Raw genomic sequence first — 21,531 nt, 5'->3', positions numbered from 1 at the left:
TCTCTATTCATTCAAAGAACTAACCCGAGCAGGCATTGCAAGACTATTAAGAATCGGTATGAAACTAAGAAAAGTGAGCATCCTCTATAAACATGTTTATTGACCAATGGCATATGAGCACACAATCACCCAGGAAGAAAACCACCATGACAAGCATAAGGTAAAACAGAAATTTATGATACACGGTCTGTAGATAACAATATATATAGCTTCAAGTGCACTATATACCAATAGACATGACCATGAGGACAGATTCAAAGCCAAATGGCATGGAAAGTTGTCAAATATATACCATAGAAAAACAAAACTGGGAATGTCAAAAAGACGTAAACAGAGTATACAGATACAACGGCGCGGTAAGATAAATAACATGATGTAATAGTGGCTATGATTTCTTTCTGGTAAAACCATCATAGAGAAATAAAATTCACATGAAAATATTTGCTTCCAACAGACTTACAATGATAGGTGTAACTACTTAAACTCACAATTGGATAAGAAGAATGTATGATAAAGGCTGGAAGATATAAAAGGACAACAAATTTAAACAGAGCCTTTGTTTCCATCATTTTTTCACCTGGAGAAGTGATGCATTGCTACATAAGAACGAAAAGCACAATCTGAGAGGAATCACAAAGCCAACCAGTACATCCATCGTTTTAGAAGGACATGAACATAATTTTCTTCATTAGGACTTCTACAATTTATTAGGAGGAATTTGTTTCAGGAGATCCATTTGGCAAGCACAAGTTGATCATGATGCAACAGAGAACATTCACCATGTAAAATCAAGATTACCTGAGACTGTTGTGGACCAGCCAAACCATTCAGTGCCTCTGCAAAAGAAAGGTAAGGATTTGACAGAGCAGTTCCAACCTGTGATAAAATAAATACCATTAGTGCCAGATAAACAGGTTAGTGCATGTAGGGGATATAAACAGGAAACAAGTAAACAACCAAAGCACACTAAACTAGTAGGATCACAAGCAACGCACAAATAATTGAAGGCCAACCAGACAAAGCTGCTCCACTTCAAAAAGGCTACAACTTGCACCGCTACAAATTAGGAGGCTTTATATGCTATTCACCATTACAACGATGATGCGTCGCACGGGCACCAGTGCCTTCACTCGCTCAGATCTGGCACGTGCTTTACGTAGGCGAGGAGTGGTAGCGGTCCTGCTCCATCAATCATCAGCGTCCCATGAGTAAAACTGAAAGAAACAAATGGCACAAACAGTGTTATCACCTTGTGTCTCTAGCTCTTGTTCACTGACCCAAAGACCAGTTGCATGAAAACAACATATACTGGCGCAACTGCAGCAGTACACTGATCCAAAAAGGAGAACCACAATCTATAAGCTACGGAGTTCACCATCCAACCTAAACCTCAAAGGCGAATTTCACTTCTAATCTGGCCTAGCAACGCAATCAGTGGCCTCCCGTATCCGACGGCGACAACATGCAAGGATGGATGGGGGGAAGAGGGACTCGCCTTGGGTTGGGGAGCGTTGAGCTGGAGAGGCACTCGGTGAGCGTCTCGCGCGGCGGATCAGAGGCGGCTCACCTCGGGTCATCTTCCTCACCTTCTCGCGCATGCGGCGACCACGCAGACGGCGGCGACAGTCCAGCCAATCGCTGGAGGACAGGCTAGGGCACGGTGGTTGCTGGACCTGTCGGTGCTCCTCGCCTCCTTGCAAAGGCAGAGCGCCAGCCGCTGCATCTTGGGGAGGCGCAATATCGGCCGGGAGAGGTGCCTCGCATGGTGAATCCGACTCGATGACGTGCTCCTCTCTACGGAGCAATGACGCGAGCGTCGATCTGCACTTTCCTCCTGGCGATGGCAAGGGGTGAGCTCGCCGGGGAGGGCCATCCAATTTATATATTGTATCTTGGAAAAATCATTGCGTCAACATGATAAAAGATTTTATACATACTTGAGATCAGGGTGCCTCTCAAGCACCATTGAAATTGCCTGTTCAAGGCGCATGTCGTGTTCCTGCTCATCGCGGGGTTTCACCTTCTGCAACACACCATAAATTAAAGAGTATGTTAGAGTCATCAGCTGGAAACGCACACAAGGAAGACAAAACTACAGCTCATGTGAGTTAATAACAGCAATCTACCTCCTTAAGAATTTTCTCAAATATCACGCCAACTTTAGCAGCTATCTCCATTGGGACTGCAAGGCCGTTCTTATCAAAGAGCGAACAGCTGTAAAGGAACCAATTAACAGAATGAGATGTAAGAACATGAAAAAAATACAAGTATGTGGATTATATCAAAGAAAAATGTCTGTTCAAGTGCTGAAATCACCTTTCCAAATCATGGTCATACAGAACAGAATTGTCGCCACTTGTGTGATATAATCTCAGCCCAAGATGGCCAATCAATGGTGCTAAAGATTCTCATTACCGACACCGTGCAACCTGAAAAAAGTTCAGCAACACCAGCACGAAGTTAGACAGATTATACAGATAAAATCTACCAAGAATTGTTCCAATTAATCCTTTAGGTTAAACTAACCATGAGGCTCCCATGTCAATGGGGCATCCAAAGGAGTAATCCGTATGAACATGGCCACCAATTCGATCTATCGACTCAAGGACAGTCACCTGCTCAGGCAGCATGGGCATCATCAAATTAGAGGAACAACAGACAGATCAGGATTTTGTCAGTACCTCAAAAGAGGAATTGGAGAGGACATGAGCCACAGCAATCCCTGAGATTCCGCTACCGATCACGATGACAGATGGAGGCGAAGCGCAACGCATCTCAATGGTTGGAAGCAGAAGGCCTGCAACACATCAATGCAGAGCGATTCTTCGTAATCAGCACCCGAATCAAACAGGGATATGAAATCTACTATGAGCTTGGCAACGAGATTGCAAATTTGTACTCCATTACGATCGCAACTGAGTGATTAGATCCAAAAAAATCTTGTTCCAGCCCCCTTCCCATCACCCAAAATCGCCCCTTCACGCAAGATCTAGCAGAAAACGCTGACATTACAGGACATGAATCGCCGTACCTCCGGTTTTGAAGCTGCTGGGATCCATGGCCACGCGCATCATGCAACATGACTGAATTTGACAAAAATTAGGACACAATTCAGCATGCCTTGTACATGACCTCAAGGGAAAGCAGAGATATCACCCAACCACACACATGAGGCGGTGTATTTGTCACCAAGAATCTACATTACAGCAGAAGAGAAACCACAAAAGGAAGGCATCCATCCTCCTTTGTTTTGATCCATACATGACAAGACAAAGCATAGTATCAACAGTGATGGTCATCCTAAACTGGAATTCAACAGCAGATCCCACTCCTTAAAACATATATAGGCATCCAACGGACATGTTTAACTTTGTTAATAAATAAAGATGCTAATCTGCTGCACAAGACCTGACATGTCTTGTCGGTTCCATGTCCCACACAAAATAGGATAATGCATTTCAACTTAGCAAGCTAAAACATATACATATCCAATTGGGACATATAATTATTATTATTTGTCAACAAGCAAAGATGGTAGGTAATTTTCTGTACATGGCATCGATGAGCAGAGAAGGTTTGTGGAAATAAAACATCACCTCGGCTCAGTTGAGTGGTACAAGAAATTGGATGTCCATGCGAGCTTCTCCGGCTTGTCTTGCTTCATTTTTCTGCAGAAACAAGACACCAAATGGCATGTTATTATGAAGTTGCAGAAGATTGTGTAGAGCATAAACAACAGCAAGAAAGCACCAGAACTGTACCAATCTACCTATATTGGTCCTAAGTCATGAGTTATGGCAGGATTTACTCTCTAAGATTATCCAACACAGGGAGCGGAGGATAACCAGCTGCAGCTCGGGCAGAAAAGCACGTAATCCCCTATAATGGAATTAAGTTCGTTCATTTTTTGGTGGGAGAAACTGTGTTGGAACATTTTCTGTCTAACAAACAAAGGATGTCTCTAGGCCCTTTTATGTAAACTACGCTCTATATAGTCTTATTACAGTCATATAGGATGATACAACAGAAGGAATTGTGCTCTGTGCACATTCTCTATAGTGGCGTGCCTATCTGGTTTAGAGGCAGATTGGCATACAAAAAGTATATAATATGTTTCTGTTTCCATTTTCTAGATGGTGCACCAACCTTTTTGAAGCTCACATCATTTCTTTGTAGCACAGTTTTCTACCCTTCAGCATATTCACAGTCTTAAATCTTCAGTTGGCATCAAACCCTTCATGACACTCAAATATAATGCTCCTAAGCCTTATTAACCTTGACCAACGTCATAATAAAGATGAATGCAACAAGTCATACAAGCATTAGCATCCGTAGGAGCAAACAAAACAGCAAACCTTGAACAAAACAGCACACAGAAACGAGAGAGGGGCATAGGGAGGCGTGGAGGAGAAAAGACCTTGAGCTGCTGCTATTCCTCTCCATGGCTGGGCGTCATCCTCCTCTCCTTCCCTGCATCCACCAACAAAACAGAGCAAACAGGGAGGCGTGACGGGGAAACCACATCCACGAAAAGAACCAAACAGAGAGGGGGGGGGGGGGAGGGGAGGGGGGCACCCTGAAATTGAGTGGCTGGACGACGACTCCGTGGAGGTCGAGGAGAAGGAGAGGCAGAGGAGGATGCAGACGGAGCAGCAGCAGAAGAGGAACCCTCCGTCCGCGCGAGCACGAGCGGCGTACGTCAGCAGAAGAGGACCCCTCCGTCCGCGCGATCACGAGCGGCGTACGTTTACAGGAGATGGCTGGCACCTCAGATTCGAAGCCCTCGCGCGAGCTCCGTCACGCCACCATCACCGCGGCCAGGCGAATCAAGAAGAACCGGGTGAGAGGAGAGGAGCCGGAGGCGGCAAGAGGGGACGAGGAGACGCGGGTGGGGGCGCGAGTGCGGGCGGAGGCAGCGGCTAGGGTTTCTCCACGGGCGGGGCTGCAATTTATATGCCAGCACGTGAAATGACTAAAATGCCCTTGGTGGGGCACGGAATTTGCAGGCGGTGGCACCAGTGATTTAAAGGCGACGTGGAGGCAACGGTTGCGACTACGAGTCCCTGAGGGTTTATACGTTCAATCGGACCGCAGTGTCATTGGCTACATCAAAGTGCTAATTGACCATGCAAATGAGTATTGACGATTTGACATGCAGAGACTTCAATTGTTATTATTGTAACACATCGTAGTTGACTAGTTGGTCTATGTCAACAAACAAAAGACCACATATGCAGGAAAGGATCTAGACATCCAGGACGTGTTTGATTCATGACTAACTTTGCCACAATTAATCTTAGGCAAATTATGACTGCCATAAGACGTGTGGTGCATAGGAAATATTGAAACCCTAATATTTGTGTTTGTATTGATCTAATCCAGTTGTAGGGCATATATAAAGTACAATATGATGGAGATAGACTTGGAGTGGAGGGCAATACATGGTTTAATCATATCCTATCTCTAACTTAAACATAATTATACTTCTAACATGGTGAACAAAATAGCCCGATGAGATTTAGCAAAAAAATAAAGCCTATGACATATGGACTATGTAGCTAGAAAAGCTTGCCAAATTACCAATGTGGCAATGAACCAAAAGCATGCCTAAAAAGTATGGCATGAGTATTAAACATTACAACCATAGCGGATATTCACAGGGACACGCACCTGCCGAGTCGTGCTTGGTCGTCCGATTGCTTTAAGATTCATAAATTTGATTAGCCTTAGGCCTTTGATTATTCTAGATTAGGGTTCATCCATGCACACTTTTGGCAGCTTTTGCTGGAGCTGCATGCGCCATCCACCCCACCTTTCATGCCTTTTTTATTTTATTTTTTAGTTTCAATCTACTATATCTTTTAAACCAAAAGTCTAAATTAAGTTTCATTTGCATATCTGTGTTCCCCGCGACAAGAACTTTCGAACAAGACCAATCTTGAATACATTTCGAGAACTTAAAAAATTTCCAAGTTTGGAATATTTAAAATTGATAGTTGTAACATTAAGTTTTACAAATTTTCATCAAGCTTCATGTGCTTTTAGGGTTTTAGGGTTCTGGGCTTAAGGTTTACGGTTTAGAGTTTAGAGTTTAAGATTTAGTTTTTGAAACTTACTAGTTTTTGAAACTAACTAGATTCATCGTCGTTCCTATCAAGTTTTAGTAGTTGAAACTTGCCCGACAGCCCGATTTGTCTTGTGATCCGCAAAGTCATTGAATTCCGCATGAGGGCACACCAAGTTTTAAGTTTCGGTTGATGAAACTTGCAATTTTGTTATTCGTTTGTACGATTTAGAAGTTGAAACTTAATGAAGTTATAAAAACTCGTCAAAATGTTTCCAAAATTGATCTTATTTGAAAGCCATCATCACAAAAGACACGAATATGCAAACGAAATACAAATTGGACTTACTTATTCAAAAGATAGAATATATCCAAATTTGGAAGTCAAAAGAAAAAGCATGGGAGGTAGGAAGGGTGAAGCTGCCAAAAGCTGCAAAAAAACTGAACATGGACCCCATCTAAAGTTATTAAGGGCTAAATCACATGCAAAAAGTAAACCAGTTTCTGAATCACGAGGCGAGCGGGCGGCTACAAATATGCGTGCCTTCATCCCTGCGTGTTACAAATCCTCTCCTGCAACAATAGGCTACAAACCAAACATGCCCCTAGTATGTAGATCCTTGCACTGTTTGAATGGTGGGTGTTGTATGACATCTTTTTTTGACAAACTAAAACCCCTAATTATATTCAAATATTAGTGAGGGAAAACCGGACGTGGAGTTTCTTAGCCTGTGTGTTACAAATCCTCTCCTCCAACAATAGGCTACAAACCAAACATGCCCCTAGTAGGTAGACCCTTGCACTGTGTGAATGGTTGGTGTTGCATGACATCTTTTTTTTACAAACTAAAACCCCGGATTGTATTCCAATATTAGTGAGGGATAACCGGACATGGAGTTTCTTAGCCTGGGCTCTAATATGCCTGGATGAACAATAAAATTGTAAAAAATGAAAAAAAATCTAGAAAACCCGATTATCTTTGTGGCAAACATGAAGAAATGTTTTGAGTGCTCGAAAAGTTTCATTATGGAATCACATTCATGGAAGTCGTGAAAAAAACAAAAAGATGCTCCCAAGATGCTACTTTTGAAAGCATTTTCGAGCAATGATTTAATTTTTTTTGCCACGACTTCAACGAATGTGATTTCATGATGAAAATTTGCAAGCACTTAAAACATTCCTTAATGTTTGCCACAAAAAATCAGAATCAGAATATAAAAAAGGTATTCATTTTATTTTATTGTTCATGCCAAGTGCATTTGAGCTCAAGCTCAGAGTATGACTTTCGGGGAAAACTCTACAAAATGACACACCACAACTAGCATCTAAGAAAATAAAAATTACAACCATGCCAAGATACAAGATACACGTGTACGAAGACAAGCGGCAAAAGTACAACTTGAACCTTTCTGAAGCCACACGTGTCCACCAAACTATGTAATGTGTCCCAAGATCGACGTCACCGCCAACCGGAGATACGCTTTTGTTGCTACCAAAAAAAGACAAGGGCACCCATCAGATAGCCTCTAACTAACCCATCGAGTAGAACAAATGAAGAACTGACATCCGACACCAAGGATGATGGATATGCACATGTGCCGAAGACCGTAAAAGCACCCGCCGGCGAGAGAGTAACGCCTCCTTTGGTTTGTAGGAATTTCATAGGAGAGGATTTCCAAAGTAAAAATTCCTATGGAGCCCTTTGATTTGTAGGAATGGATTCCTATTCCTGTTTGAGGATAGGGTCCAATCCTTTACATTTCAAAGAAAAAAATATTAGCCTAGACTCAATGGAAAAATTCCTATCCTATGCATCAAATGACATCTCTTTCTTCATAGGAATTGAGATGCATGTCACCTCACTTCCTATAAAGTTCCTATTCCTACAATATTCCGATCCTTTGAACCAAAGGAGTGATAGATTCTGTGGGATCGTCTAGGCTAGATCATTAAGGGTAGATGGGAGGAGTAGTAGGAGATACCTTCACTTTGATTCGAGGAGGTCCTGATACCGGCCATGGTGACAGTGGCAGGTGGTAGCAGAGAGTGCGTGAGTGGCGGCGGTGGAGCTTCCCATCGCTTCAGTGCCTCCCTCTGGATCAGATAGGGTTAGGAGTGGGGAACAGTGGCGGTGACGAACCTCGTACCCCATGCCCCTGGTCCCCACCTCCTCTTTATAGCACTGCGCGACAGGGGCCCACCAGCCTTGCTTGGGCTGGACGCCCCCGATCAGGGCATGGGTCAAGGGCCCAATGAGCCGTTGGGCCCATTGGTGGAGAGATCAACCTAACATTCTCCCCCTTGATCTCATCATTATACTTTTAACTTTATACTTTGAAATAACTCTTTTCAAAGTACTCGTTCCATCACAGATTTGCATGTAGAGCATGTCTCATCATCACAGTTCATTCCCGATAGAATCAACACCTACAACACACTCCTTTGTTTTGAAACAAATTCTTTAACCTTGGGCCCTTTTATTGTCCGGAAATCTTAGACTATACCATAAAAACCATGTCGACTGTGTGTTCTCCGAACACACTGGGCGGCAAGCCTTTAATAAGCAGATCTGCAAACACTTGTTTGTTGCTTTTATACTTCAAGCATTTCTACATAATTCCGGACTTTCTCCTTTACAACGCATAACTCTGTGTCAGTGTGTTTGGCGTCAACACTTGACTCGTTGTCATAGGAGGGAAAAACTTAAAATGGTTATCGTTGTTGTCAACCATTATCAACTCCGGGTATAGGTATACTTAACCATTTTGCGTGTCCCTCAGCCTCATATCAAGCTATAACATATTTTGCATCGCATTGATGGTAATTATTTCATTCTTTGGAGCTTTTCCACACCAAAACTCCAAGTGTGAAAATTAGCAACAATTGTGGATTTCGCTATACATTTCACAACTCCTGTCTTTGTACTCACAATCTTTTGAGAGTACTTATTTCTTTCAGCATGAGGTCGATATGTTTGAGTCCATTCCAGTGATCTATATATGGACTGGACATTGCCAAAACAACCCAGATACGTGAACTATGTCATGGTAATATATTGAGCTTCAACAGCTGAAGCATATGGCACCATATCAGTTTTCAATCTTTTCTCATCAACTTTTGAAACACCATAGTTTCCAGTTCCATTATTCTTGACTATAATAACATGTGTAGGCTTTCTCGCATGCATACTTTAGAGACCTTTCTAAGCATGTCCATGCGACATTACTAATACTCCTTTTATTCTTTTCTTGGTGAATCTCGATAATTATAACGAGAGACACTCTACCGAGAACATTCTTTTGAACTTTGAGAACAAGAACTTCTTTTCTTCTCCTGCAGTAGATTGACATGACCACTAGCAAGTAGGACGTCATCCACATGCACAGGATTATGAAATGAATTTCCCATTCTATAACTTTGCATGGATACAATTGTCCTCTCATTTTCTTTAACCCAAAACAACATTTGATTGCTTTAGTCCATAAAAGACTTCTTCAGGCAGTATCCCCTGTGTTCTTTACTTTCATCTGATGTAACTCAGATCATAATATCTTTCATCTGATGTAACTCAGATCATGATGTGCTACCAACACTTATTGTAATCTATTCAGTGTAAACGCGCAAAAAACCTTTCGATTTAAGTCGTGTTTTACACCTTTACGTATTTCCTTTGGAGTCACATTGACCTTGTAGACCCTTTAGAGCCTACTGTTTTGGCTCCATTGGAAATTACTTATGAGTCCCAAACATCGTCGGGATTCACCAATTTTATTTCATCTCACATAGTCTCTTATCATTCATACAAACAAACACTTCTCGAAACTCGATTGAGCGCTTTAAATGAGGTAGGATCTACCTCCATTAACATAGACTTTATAGTAATCAGAAGTATATGATTTTCTCATTCCTTGAGACCATCTGTGTGTCTCAGGTACTGGCACTTCTTTCATATGGGGTTGTTATTGATCTGTCATTGCCAAGAGGCAATCTCATTGTATAGTCTTTCATTTCCAAGAGGCAATAGGTTTTACAGGGACCTTTATCACAAGATCCATGTTTACTCATTCCTCCTTTATACAGAAAACAACAGGTGTTGTATAGGTCATACAACATGCTCCCCCAGATTACTCCATCTTCACTAAAAATGGCGTATCTTTAAACTTTATTATTTGGGTTTATTCTGTTAAAACTTTCTTATTTATGGCACTTTAAGCACCGTCTTAGCATTCCTTAGTATGCTTTCAAAACGGAATACATGTATTTCTTTTCTTTAGGGGTATTATTATGACCGCCGTACTCCCCCAGACGATCACATTCTTCATTCATGGATCACCTTAGATGCATAATGTGCATCACATTATCTAAAGTATAGGGGAGTTTCATCATTCTTAGATCATCTCATATTTCTTTCTCCCCCTCGAAATGTGGCAAGAACTTTTTTGCCACAATTTCGAAAAACCATTCATAACTCTTCTGAATTGAGGAAACTTTGATTATCTACTTCATTTAACTGATTACTTCATACGTAATGAAGTTATCTGTTAACTGGTATGGGAGTACTTTTTCCTCATTCCATTTCAGAAACTCAACAGAGTTCTTTATAATTAGTACTTTTGCAAGTCGCACTTGCATATCATTTTTATCTTTAGGTTCGTCTGTAACTTTTATTCTCTTTGGATTTATTGAGTGCTTAATGATCGATGTACATTCGATACTAGGAAAGCATAATAGCTACTCCATACTTTTCTCCCAGAGTGGGACATATTAAAAGCACATGAGTCATCATATCTTTCTCCTGTCATACAGGATAAGTCCTTTGCCAAAATTTCTCCCGCCATACAGGATTTTTGACATAATACTATGTCAACTTTACCCAGTTACGCAGGTATTTTTCCAGACTTTTCCCGCCATGCCGGTTTTATCATAATCATCTTTTCCCGCTATGCGGGTAATTCCCTATAAGGGACATAAATGACAGAATTGGCTCTTTTGACCGCATATTCAATAATCAAATTCAGAAATAAATCCGAATGCTCTTTGACACACATGCTTGATCCGACGTTGGTCAAATTAAACACGCATGTTGTTTGTTTCATCTCAAATCATGTTGACTGAAAAATCTTCTTCATAGAGAGTACATGAAAGACATTCGTCAACCAAGACTCTCAATGATCTATCTCTTTTCTTTTCTTGGATTAATATCCAAGAATTCTTTCTCTTTTGAAGCCATTCTTTAGAGAGAACATATTCCCTCATGTTATGACCTTTCTTGGTCATCTTTCGGGTCACAAGTACCCAGCCATTCGCTTTCACGAATGAAGGCATGGAAAACTTTTAGTATGAGAAAACTTAGCCAACAATCAACAATAATGAGCATAAAAATAACCCTACGTTGGTCTGGTTAAAAATAATATGCACATTAAACTTTTGAAACTTTCTTTTATATTCTAAATCATCGTTGTGGAAGAATTAGAATAAAACATCACCTCTTTATATTAATTCCACATCACCGTTGGGCAGAAATGGAAAAACGCATAACTCATAAATAATGTGATGATAAAATTTCTATTAAGTAACTTTGCTAAGAAAATAATCATCATTATCAACTTTATTGCAGCGGAAAACTAGCAATATACATTTCTCAATCTTTATCAAATTCTCTGAAAATTGGGCAGAGATTTGAACTTTTAACTATATGACTCATTGAATTATAATATTGTCATCTTCAACGTTGGTCAGAAAATAACAATACTATAATTAAACTTTAATCAAATATCTTTCTACTGAAGCTATCTGAATCTGATTTCACCCACAAGTGAAAAAACTTCTATCAAAAACCGTTCTTCCAATTAAATTTCTTGTTGGTTCCAATTTAATTGGAGGATAAAACTTTACTTTCTTTGTAAAAGAGCACTATTAATTATTTAGGCAGCGGAAAAACATGAATAAAAACCTGAACTTTTAATTCTTTACAGAAACTTTTCTTTGACAAAAAAAATTCATGAACTTTATTATTTTCTTTATAAAATTCATGAACATTTCCTTTTCTGAAAATTTTCATTCTCAGAAACTTTTTATGTTTACTTTTCTATTTTCTAAACAAAAAAATTATTTGAATAATTTTGAATAGAAAGAAAACTGTACTGCAATTAGCCCAAAACTGGACAGGAAAAGCAAAAACAAAACAGAAAAAACAGCAGCCCAGCCGGCCGGCCTCGGCCCAGTGCGCGCACGGCTCGCCGCCCACGGCCTGCGGGCGAGCTCCACGGCTCGCTGGTGGAAGCTGGTGCTGGCGGTTGCGGCCTGGTGCAATGGCCCAGCTTCCACCAGCGCTTTCGGCCCAGTGGCCCAGGGCTGAACTAGGGTTTTAATCCCAGCCGTCCTTTCTCATCGGACGGTCTCCCGCTCGTTTAGGACGAACAAAACCGAGAGAGAGCTCCCGTCCGAGACCTAGCGCCTCCTTTCTGTTTCTCTCTCTCTCTCTCTTCTGTCGCCAGCGACGGCGAGACAGGGGAGCTGCGCCCCGGCCTACCGCCCCGGCCGCCGGCGACGGCGGCGAGAGCCACCACAGCCGCGCGCACCTCCTTTTCCCTTCCCCCTTTTCTTTCCACTCTCTCTCTCTCGCCGCCATCTCCCTGTTCTGTTTACTATGAGAGAGAGACGCAGCAGAGATGCGACCTCCGCAGCTCCCTGGTTGCGCGACGGCGACCGGAGCGGCGACGCCCCTCCCGGCCCTCTTGCCGGTGTGCGCGTGCTCCCGAAGGAGCGCGCGCCGCCGTCAAGCGGCCCGGTTGCGGTGCCCTGTCCCCCTTTGGGGTCTCTGTTCTTCTTCCAGGTGCCTCGCTAGGCGATGCGCGCCAGAATCGAGAGGAACGGCGCGGCACAGCGGCGGCGCACAACTCTGAGGAGTGATTCAAGATATTTTTTGTGTGGTTCGGATTCGATCCGATCTGGTGAGGAGAGGGGTTTTCTTTTCTGTTCTCTACCCGAAAACAAGCCTAGTTGACATCTGATACCATTGATAGATTATGTGGGATCGTCTAGGTTAGATCATTAAGGGTAGATGGGAGGAGTAGTAGGAGATACCTTCACTTTGATTCGAGGAGGTCCTGATGCCGGCCATGGTGACGGTGGCAGGTGGTAGCAGAGAGTGCGTGAGTGGCGGCGGTGGAGCTTCCCATCGCTTCAGTGCCTCCCTCTGGATCGGATAGGGTTAGGAGTGGGGAACAGTGGCGGTGACGAACCTCGTACCCCGTGCCCCTGGTCCCCACCTCCTCTTTATAGCACTGCGCAACAGGGGCCCACCAGCCTTGCTTGGGCTGGACGCCCCCGATCAGGGCATGGGTCCAGGGCCCAATGAGCCATTGGGCCCATTTGTGAAGAGATCAACCTAACAAGGAGGTCTAAACCACTTGGACGACAAAGTGCCATCGAAGAGCCATGCAACACCGATGACGAGATCAATAAAGAGCCATCTCTCCTAGTAATTGCACAATGGGCCTCCATGGTGGAGGTTGCAGGGAGGAAGACGACTTGTGGACAAGTTTGACGACAAAGATCGGCCTCCTGCCAGTGCAAAGAAATCGAAAAGTGCATCACTAGCAACAGAGGAAGCCAACACCACAGATCGAACGAGAAAAACATGTGTTGGCTTTGAATCGTCCTGGTTGGATCCCACAGAGACCGAAAAAAGCATATTGGGAGAAGGTTGATAGATAAAGCGATTGGAATAAAACAGATCCGACAAACCAAACTTGAAATAGAAGGAGGGGATTTATTCAAAGTAGAGAAAATAGCACAATCTGCTGACCATTTTCTCAAACCTCAAGAACTGAGAGGGAATTCGGCAAGGAGATAACAAGATGGATTATTTATGTGGCGAGATATTAATGCGTATAGAGTTAGAGTAGCAAGAGCATCTACAACCGAAGACCTCATATCCTCTCCAAATGTCCGGGCGGATAGCCAGCCACTACCTAGACAACAAAGAGAAGGATAAAAAACCACCCAACCGGACTCCTCACTTTGTCCGCACAGTCCACAAAATTATCATACCCACCCCATATATATGTTGGAAATATTAACATTTTTTGACTAATCTAATTCATGAGTATACAACAAACATGACAAATATGGTATGCATCTCATACCGATACCTAAGTATGTGAGCATGTACAGTACGTAAAGAGGTCTCACTCTTTTTACTGTAGCAGTATGGTACTAAATTTTTCATCAAACTTCCCACCACTTGCAGTGACATTCATGGACCTTAGAGATTAACCAGGGATTATTGTCTTATATGGGCCTAAGCCCATCCATAATGAGAGAAAGTGAGAATGTTCAGACGTGACCAGACAGTCTATCATATACGATGCGGGCCACCGTGGACCATATTTTTTCATTGTTTATTCTTTCTTTCTCTCTCTTCATCTCCATCAATCATATATACATGATGGAAAAATTTGAAAGGTAATCAAAGCGGATATGTACCGGCCGCGTCCGTGGATGTTTTTTTGCATGATAATACGTGTCTCATTCATATCATAAAGAACAAAGTACAAATCACGTAAAGACCGACATGACAAAACTGAAAAGATAGCAGAACATCTCTGAGCTTGACACCAACGCTCGTCAACTGCCTCGTCAGGGAAGGATTCGAAGATTCTTTATTCAATGCCGCCATCGTCGCCACCGAAGCAAAAACGATGAACAACCTAAAAATCTAAACTATAAGGGAGTAAAATCGATCCACACGCGTGGATCCGGCGCCCCCCCCACCCCCACCGACGACGACCTAGGTCGCCGGCGGAGGGGAGCCGCGGGAGAACGGCGTTGGAAGATCGGCCCTGGCGGCGGCTAAGGTTGCAGCCGTCAGGGACGAGAGGAAAACTGCATCACATGTTGTTTGCGTCCGTGGATGTTTGTGGATTCAAATTTGTACATCGAAAATTGATAGGGATAAGTGTATGTATAAGCGTCCGCGTGTGTTAAAAGAAAAATGGATACGGTACGGTGGCATGAAGGGACCACGAGCATGTTCCGACCGCACCAGCTCCTCAAACAGGATCCGGCCCGAAACAAAGCAGAGCCCGACCCGAGCCTATCTCGCCGCGTCCGCAGCCATGCCGCGCGTCCCACGGCGGCCGTCCGACGAGGCGCGCCGCGGCGCCTACAAGCCACCGGGCGTGGACGCAGCCCGCTCGCGCCGGCGCCGCGAGGACCGCCTCCTCGCCCTCCGTCGCCGCAACCGCGACGCCGGCCTCTTCAAGCGCCGCCGCGAGGAGCCCAGCCTTACCCCCGCCCCCGTCGTGCCTCCCCCCGATGCGGCCGCAGACGCCACCGCGCCACCTCCTTCCTCCGAGCCGTCTTCGCCCCCGTCCTCTCCGCCCCCCGCAGATGCTCTTCGGGCCGCCGCCGACGCTGAGGTGCGGTACTTAGGGTTCCGACTCTAGCCGTTTTAAGAAAGTAGTATGATTTGCCACCTTGTGTTTGAAATTTATTCGTTCTGCGAATTATAGCTCATGCACGCAAGTGGAGACCTCTTTAGTATTTGAAGCCACGGATGACGCGCAAAAGATAATTCCAACAGAGAATACATGGTTACTGCATGATTTTTTCTACCAAAACGCCTCACTGCCATGTTTGGATGAACACACTTACTACTCACTAGTCACTAGTAGTATATAGATTTTGGCTAGTTATCTGCCTGCTTTTGAAAATGTGAACTGTAAGGAGCCCGTGACAAGTTCCTCCTATGGATTGGCAAATGTCAACTGTTTATGCGATAGATCAGATCCTTTCTTTTGTAACAATGCAAGAATTACTTGTGGTGCGCACTCATTATCTTTCTTTCCAGACTTTCCTTATTCTGTCTCTTGTATCCAGTTAGCTTGAAGGCCTATCAGAAATGGTGGATAAAGTCTGGTCAGATGACACAGCTACTCAGCTGGAAGCCACAGTCCAGTTCAGGAAACTTCTCTCGGACGGTACTTGACATGTTTAATGTGAGATGCCATTTCTTTTGTGTGTGGCTAAAGATTAACTTGTTATTGTTATATCTGTAGGGAAGAACTCAACCATGATAAAAATCATTAGAGCGGATGTCCTACCAAGGTTTGCTGAGTTCCTTTCAAGACAAAGACCTCCTCAGCTCCAAGTATGGCTGTCTGTTTGTTCTCTTTTGTTTCTTCCCTTTGTTTTCCTCTGTAAATAATCTTATACCGTGTACACCTTTTGCAGATGGAAGCAGCATGGGTGCTTACCAACATAGCTGCGTCTGATTACACACTGCTAGTTGCAGAATGCGGTGCTGTTCCGAGGCTGGTAGAGCTCTTAGAATCCCCAGATGCTAATATCAGACACCAGGTCAAAGAATGATACTCTGTCGTACATTGTTTTTGAAATGGTTTTGTTACTTATATTGTTGGTTCTGTTGTTAAGCAGGCTACATGGGCCCTTGGAAATATAGCTGCAGACATGCCTAGCTGCAGAGAGACTGTTCTTGATCATGGCGCTGTTACGCCATTACTAGCTCAATTTAAAGAAGACATGAAAGTTTCAGTTCTGAGGACTGCTACATGGGCACTGTCAAACCTTTGTTTTGGGAAATTACCGGCTGAAATACAAGTAGGTCTATGTATGATTATATTCCCTAGTTAACATGTGAACAAATAATTTGCTGAATCTGTTTTGGTTGATCATTGCAGGTGAAACCAATACTGGAAATAATCAGCCTTCTTATCCATTCCGCTGATGAGAAGATCTTGGCAGATGCATGCTGGGCTCTTTATTATATATGCGATGGTGTGGAAGGTGGCATCCAAGATGCATTAGATGCAGGTGTATGCCCTCAACTTGTAAAACTTCTGATGTAAGTTGGTGGACTCAGTTTTGTATGCATTTTCACATATGAGGAAAAACCACTCATGACTCATCATATGAAACACTCTTTTGTCCTGATTTTAGGCATGCGTCAGCTAATATTCTTCTCCCTGTCATTACGTCACTCGCGAGAATTTCTGCCGGAGATGATACTCAAGTTCAGGTTGGTTAAATTTGTATAGACCTATACTATTTGATTGTTGTTATCCTTTATATTTAACCAATATGGATTGTCAGTTAACTGCAACAACGAGATCAGAGGAACCGACTATGTAGTTGGCTGAATTGGCGGGTGGGGCTGGGGGTGGTTGCTCTATTGCCCGAAGTTCATCTTACATTAGCTGCAACAACTGTACCTAATATTGCATATTTACATTATTGGAGTCTGACTAGATCATTTCAATTCCTCAATAAACCTCACCAGCTGTTCATCCTCTAACACCACTGTTTGGTACCAGGCTCACTGATTTCATACTTCGCAAGTTCGTATGCCCATATTGCGATCAATTCATGCACACTCCATGCAGTATGAAGTTGTGAAACCTTAGGGGAGCTCTGCATGCCTCCGACATAAAATGCTTTGTATTTATTGTAGTTTGCGTGTGCGTCGCTGTCAGAAAAAAAAATTGTCTATTGTTTTGCTACAATGCCTAGCCGGTGTTTATTTTGGTGTGTTGAACCTGTGCAATAATGTTTTTCAGGTCATAGTAGAACAGGGCATTCTTCCTTGCTTAGCCCAGTTATTAGCGCGGAATTATCCAAAGATCATCAAGAAACAGGCTTGTCTAATTGTTTCTAATATTACCGCCGGCAGCAAGGATCAGATTCAGGTAACAAGTTATATGCTGATTTTGGTGTTTATCCAATAAAGCTAGGCTCCTCCTGCCTTCAGTCGAAGGGAACTGAATGTACATTAGTTGCATCAGTATTTTGCCCTATGTCAACTGAATCTTGCACATTTATGTTATTACTATTACTGTTGGTTGACTCATAATTCTTTTGACAGGCAGTCATTGATGCTGATGTTATGAACCATGTAATTGTCCTACTAAAGACCTCAGAAACTGATCTAAAGAAGGAAGCTGCTTGGGCTATATCAAATGCTGCCTCTGGTGGTTCAAGCGATCAAATCCAGTAAGTCGTAGCCTGTGGTTATCCAGCGTGCTAGTACTCCCTGCACACAACTTGGATGCACTTAATTTCATGATTCTGTATGTGCCTGATGTAGAATGAGGTGCTTTGCAATGACTTTTTCACTTTCTGACCGCAGATATTTGGTGAGCCGGGGATGTTTGGAGCCACTCTGCAATGTCCTCAAGTACCAAGACGTTGATCTTGTGTACACGTGTCTGGAAGGTCTCCAAAATATACTCGTGGAGGGTGAGATTGGGAAGCAGGGCAATGAATCTGTGATGAACCCATATGCGCAGTTTATTCTGGAGAATGGAGGCCTGGACAATTTAGAAGAACTACAGGATTTCGACAATGATGCTGTTTACAAGTTAGCTATGACGCTGCTCGAGAGGTATTGGGACGAGGAAGTAAGCGATGACGCAAACTTGCCGGCTTCCAAAGACGGCTCGGCAGAGAACGTGGAGACGGTGCCGGAAGATGCTGCTGCGCAGCCACCGGTACCAGCGCCCAGCGCAGATGGAACGGAGTGATCCTAGACGACTCTGCATTGCTCTAGTAGCTAAATCCTTCTTCCTTGCATGATTAAATATGAAATTATTCATGTGACCGTGGCCAGCATAGAGAGATATTTATCGGCGTGAAAAAGAATTCTCGTGAAAGGTCTGTACTATGCAGTAGAACTGAATATCTGAGCAGGGAATGTGAAGTATGTTTTGACATGTGCCTTCAGCCTTCTGTCTAGTGGGAGTGATTGAGGAACTGATCCTGGGGCTCGGTGAAAGCCTTGTAACTGAATCTGTGTTCGATTGACCATTGACCCTGCAATTTGATACTACCTCTTGAACTACGAAAACGTCTTATTACATAGAGGTAATATCATCGGGAGTCATAGAACTTGCGCTCGATGTTCAGTTTAATGCTAAAACTTTAAAAATACGGATTTGTGGTCATCTAACTTGCATCCTCGTGCAAATACGGTCACTTCCCTCGTATCTGGACGTATGGCTTGCCCACGTGGCGCGCCAACATTGTAGAGGACCACCTGTGAACGACTTGACACGTTTGTGTGCGTTTTTTTGCAGAAGAGCCCCTCGCTCTGCATTTAATTAAGCAAAAGCTCATCAATAACACATGTGGGCCCGCTTGTCAGAACGAGGTGGTGGGAGAAATGAGAATAAAAGGTGCACGAGTGGGGATCCGAACAGCCGACGTCGGGTACACACATGGACTAAGTTACGACCATATAGAGATACACTTGGTTTTATATCGAACAAAGTTTAAATTCCTTTTTTTCCAAGTTCAGCCACAAAAAACGGTTTCTGAAAAATCTCGCCTTCTCTCGCCAAAAGAATTCAAATGAAAATAAAATCTAGAAAACCGGGTCAAAATGTAATATTTAACCCATAACCTACAAAACTTTTTCACAAGCGAGATTTTTTATTCCCTTTTTTGGGGGAGGAGCCGGAAATCTAGGTTTCAAAATATCTCAGCGATTCCAAAATATTTCGCCCAAAATTTTGAAATGAATTTTGAATTCAAATCTATTTAGCGTCTAAATATATTTAGTTTAACAAATAACTGAGATAAGTGCTTCATGTTACATTGGTTAGGTCGACTCCTCTCTTATATAAGGTCGCAATTTTAATTCATTGTTACAACACAGAGACCATTTTTTTATATGAGCATGAATAACGCAAAAAAAAAAATCACAGTACATGCAATAGAATCACGGACCCTACCACTAATCTAACTGTGTCGTTCTGATATTGTATGCATAGGAAAGCTATTATATTCGACATACTTTCTGTTTCCAAATTCAAAATTTTTGGCCAATAACAATTTTTTGCAGGGACCACCAAAATTTCCGATAACTGATCGTTTATCAGAAATTGGGTCCGAGAGAAAGAAAAAACCTGAATACGTGTAGCTCTCGTGGCTAAAATATAAATTTTGTTGTTTCTCAGTACAGACACTAATCTGTTCTTGGTGAAGTAGTTAGCTCATGCGCTCCCACGCTAGAGGTCGGGAGATCGCATGCTCCAAGCCCATTTTCTTCTGCAAAATTATCCATGCGAGACAAGCTTGACAATGTTGACTATAACACTGGATCCACCTGTCATTCACTCTGCGTCGGGGCTTTTGTGTGATTAAATAAATTTTAGTTGTTCATGTCCAACATCAACCAGTACTGCAGGTGGGATGATTGTATGTCGTGGGTTCAAACCCCATCTGCCCCTGTGTTTTTTTCATTATATTTCAAGGCTTTTGTGCGTAATCAAGTAAATTGCGAGGGCCCAACGCTTTGTGCACTCCCAGCCACTGACAAATGGGCCTCCACAACGCTGGCGCACCCCGTGGGCAGGCCATATGTCCCGATACGAGGGAATTGACCGTATTTGCATGAGAATGCAAGTTAGATGACCATAAATCCGTATTTTTTAAGTTTTAGTATCAAACTGAACATCGAGCGCAAGTTCTATGACTCCCGATGATATTACTTCTATTACATTTAAGAACAGAGGGTGTAAGTATGATGTCCGTGGTACATGTGATTGCTATAAGAAATTAAAGTTTTGTTTCCCTACTAGTAATAGAGTAGTATGTGTCTCTGAAATATCGAGCACGCGGCTGGCTATCGGTTTCTCAACAGGTATGTGTAGTGCAACATGTACTTCCCAGGCAGTATAGTACCTTCGTCCCAAATTACTTGTCCTGGATTAAGGACAAGTAAGTTGTCTAGCAAATTAAGTGCAACATGTAATTCCCAGACAGTATAGTACCTCCGTCCTAAATTACTAGTCTTGGATTAAGGACAAGTAAGTTGTCTTGGATTAAAGACAAGTAAATTGGGACGGAGGGAGTATATACTCCCTCCGTTTAGGTGTGTAAGTCACCTTATGAAAATCAAATAATCTCAAAACACTTAGTCACGGTACATTAACTCCGTACTCGTTTCTTGTTTCATGGCGTATCAACCAATAAGGGATGTGGGCCGTGTATGCTTTCAATGACTTGAAACTACCAAACATGCCATGCAGTGGTTTGTTCATTGCATGCAATGCTATTAATTAGCAAAAAGACATTAAGTTCCCTCGTTTTACCCTCCGCCTTGGTCGCGGTGCATAACCTAAGATGTCTTATACACCTAGACGGAGAGAGTACTAGGGATAGAGGCACATGTTGTTGGAAATATGCCCTAGAGGCAATAATAAATTGGTTATTATTATATTTCCTTGTTCATGATAATCGTTTATTATCCATGCTAGAATTGTATTGATAGGAAACTCAGATACATGTGTGGATACATAGACAACACCATGTCCCTAGTAAGCCTCTAGTTGACTAGCTCGTTGATCAATAGATGGTTACGGTTTCCTGACCATGGACATTGGATGTCGTTGATAACGGGATCACATCATTAGGAGAATGATGTGATGGACAAGACCCAATCC

At 42.9% G+C, this 21,531-nt stretch overlaps 1 protein-coding gene and 1 pseudogene across 2 annotated transcripts; one reads left to right on the top strand and one right to left on the bottom strand.

Moving 5' to 3' along the window:
* Window positions 1–391: 391 nt before the first annotated feature.
* On the bottom strand, window positions 392–4,556 carry LOC109775037 (polyamine oxidase 4-like; annotated as a pseudogene).
* Window positions 4,557–15,077: 10,521 nt separating this feature from the next.
* LOC109775036 (importin subunit alpha-1) lies at window positions 15,078–18,892 on the top strand. Of its 2 annotated transcripts, none has more exons than XM_020333790.4 (10): window positions 15,078–15,489; window positions 15,950–16,050; window positions 16,129–16,220; window positions 16,304–16,429; window positions 16,508–16,690; window positions 16,771–16,934; window positions 17,030–17,108; window positions 17,647–17,775; window positions 17,952–18,079; window positions 18,216–18,892. In XM_020333790.4, exons 2-10 carry the CDS (start codon window positions 15,972–15,974, stop codon window positions 18,607–18,609), a joined length of 1,374 nt encoding a protein of 457 aa, XP_020189379.1. In that variant the 5' UTR covers window positions 15,078–15,489; window positions 15,950–15,971; the 3' UTR covers window positions 18,610–18,892. The 2 variants fall into 2 exon arrangements, with proteins under 2 accessions (XP_020189379.1, XP_020189378.1); XM_020333789.4 differs by having other exon boundaries at window positions 15,160–15,489; window positions 15,954–16,050.
* The last annotated feature ends 2,639 nt before the right edge of the window (window positions 18,893–21,531 follow it).

Source organism: Aegilops tauschii, chromosome 2 (genome assembly GCF_002575655.3).
Source record: "Aegilops tauschii subsp. strangulata cultivar AL8/78 chromosome 2, Aet v6.0, whole genome shotgun sequence".
Classification (NCBI taxonomy): domain Eukaryota; kingdom Viridiplantae; phylum Streptophyta; class Magnoliopsida; order Poales; family Poaceae; genus Aegilops; species Aegilops tauschii.
This window is presented reverse-complemented; position numbering and strand designations above follow the sequence as displayed.